Source organism: Volvox carteri (genome assembly GCF_000143455.1).
Source record: "Volvox carteri f. nagariensis unplaced genomic scaffold VOLCAscaffold_1440, whole genome shotgun sequence".
Lineage (NCBI taxonomy): Eukaryota > Viridiplantae > Chlorophyta > Chlorophyceae > Chlamydomonadales > Volvocaceae > Volvox > Volvox carteri.
The window spans coordinates 1-1995 of record NW_003308571.1 but is presented as its reverse complement, the minus strand read 5'-3'; the positions used below and the strand labels follow the sequence as shown (position 1 = coordinate 1995).

The 1995-nt window shown below is 59.7% G+C and overlaps 1 protein-coding gene across 1 annotated transcript; it reads left to right on the top strand.

The window, feature by feature from the left end:
- Window positions 1-872: 872 nt before the first annotated feature.
- On the top strand, window positions 873-1400 carry VOLCADRAFT_101480 (uncharacterized protein; the record flags this gene model as incomplete). The annotated part of the gene is made up of 2 exons (XM_002959916.1): window positions 873-994; window positions 1044-1400. Coding segments are annotated over 2 exons (479 nt in total), but the record flags the coding sequence as incomplete, so codon positions are not given.
- Between the last annotated feature and the right edge of the window lie 595 nt (window positions 1401-1995).

Here is a 1995-nt window from a genome sequence, read left to right as displayed (position 1 = left end):
GCGGCAGCTACCCTGCGAAACCCTGCCTTCCCTGGTATTTCGGGGCACCCTCATCCAGTCACCCTAGTCAACTTCTCAGTGGATCGCTCAGGTTCCGCACCCACCACCATGTAACACAGCAAAGGCGTAACCCGGGATGCTCAGATTGGCATTTGCGTCGTTACATTGCCCCCCACTTAGCAATGGACGTCCTCGGCCATTATTTCGAGCACAGGAGCCATCCCACCTCGCGCCAGTGCGCTGGTTTATCCATTACACCATGAAATCGCCAATTTGCGACTTGCTGGTTGCCAGAATCGAACCGCCGACCCGAAGTTTATTTCGGTATTCGTGCGGTCCCGTCTCGATACCATTGTAACACAGCAAAGGCGTAACCCGGGATGCTCAGATTGGCATTTGCGTCGTTACACACCAGCATCCAACGGATTCTGCCGGGTCGACAGCGGCGCAACTCCATTCCTGGTCGGCTCGCAGGTTAACCTTAACCCAGGTCACCACCGTCCATCAACTAGGGGCGCAATGCCTTCCACCATCGGAAGGACTTTTGACCCTGATGGGTATCGATCCCGGGATCAACCAGGGGGCAAAGGTCGCGCCTTACCAGTAGTGCCAAATCCTATATAACCCTATATATATATGTATTAGGACACGCAAACCGCAAGTTATGCCATGCATGCTGTGCCATGCGCAGGTGGGTTTAGGCCGACGGCGAGCTCTTGCTGGGATACATGCAGGCGGCAGTGATGGTTATGACGACGACGAGGATGGTGGCGCGGAGGAGGAGGAGGAGGGGGAGGGGGACAAATTGGTCAGGAGGGCTGTGGAAGGACTGGACAACGGAGAGGATGAGCAGAGAGAGGAGGAGGAGGAAGATGAGGCCGAAGGAGGAGAAGAAGAAGAAGAAGAAGAAGAGGAGGAGGAGGAGGAGGAAGATGAGGACGAAGGAGGAGAAGAAGAAGAAGAAGAAGAAGAAGAAGAGGAGGAAGACGAGGAGGTGCGAGATGACGCTGCGATGCTTCGCAGGCTGCTGATCGGCTTTGCAGGTCGAGATCTGGACGACGATTTGTACGCTTCTGTGCAGAGGTCGCAGGGGTTCCGGAGGCGGACGCCCTGCCCCGCCAGCGTGGGTCTGACCTCAATCGGGACCTGGTGTGTCTGTTCATAGCGCATGCAGTTGGCCGGTACACGACCTCCACCGTCACCGGCACGCTGAGCACCCTGGCGGACTGGCAGCGGTTCATGGGAGTCTCGCCAGAGGCATATATCAGCCGTGACCCGCTGGTCAAGCGAACCCTGGGCCAAGCGTTGCGGAGGACTGCTGCAGGGCCGGAGTCGGCACCGTCCATGGCAAAGGCACCCCTGCCCCTAGGGGTGTTGAGGCTGCTCGTGGCGTGGCTACGGTGCAGGGCAAATGCGGAGCCGTGGAGGGCGACGGAGTTCACCCAGGATGCCTGCTGGCTGGTTTTGGGTTTTTTCGGGATGCTCCGGAGGAGCGAGTTGGCGGCCCTGACAGTGGGCTGCGTTGAGGAGTTGCCGGGAGGGGGTGTGGGGCTGCAGATCGTACGTAGCAAGACGGACCAGAAGGGAGCGGGGACGTTGGTGTGCCTGGCAGCAATCACCCAGAGCGGCATCCCCATCGCTCGCATAGTACAGCGGCACCTGGAGTGCGTGCGGACGGCCGAGGGTCACTCCCCGCTCTTCGTACGGGGAATCACTGGGCCGGGCAATCAGGGCACGGCATGGCGGCGCGGGGATTTCACTAGTAGGCTGCATGTGTTGCTGGGTGAGTTGCAGGGGTACGAGCCGGAGTTGAGGATAGATCTCGCTAGGATATCGGCCCACAGCTTGCGCAAGGGGGGGGCCACCGTGGCTGCCAATGCTGGGGTGGGTCTGGAGGAGATTAAGGCGCACGGGCGGTGGAGGTCTGATGCGGTGCTGGTCTACATTCGCCGGTCCGTTGCTGTGAGGTGGACAGTGGTGGAGTGAATGTGACGC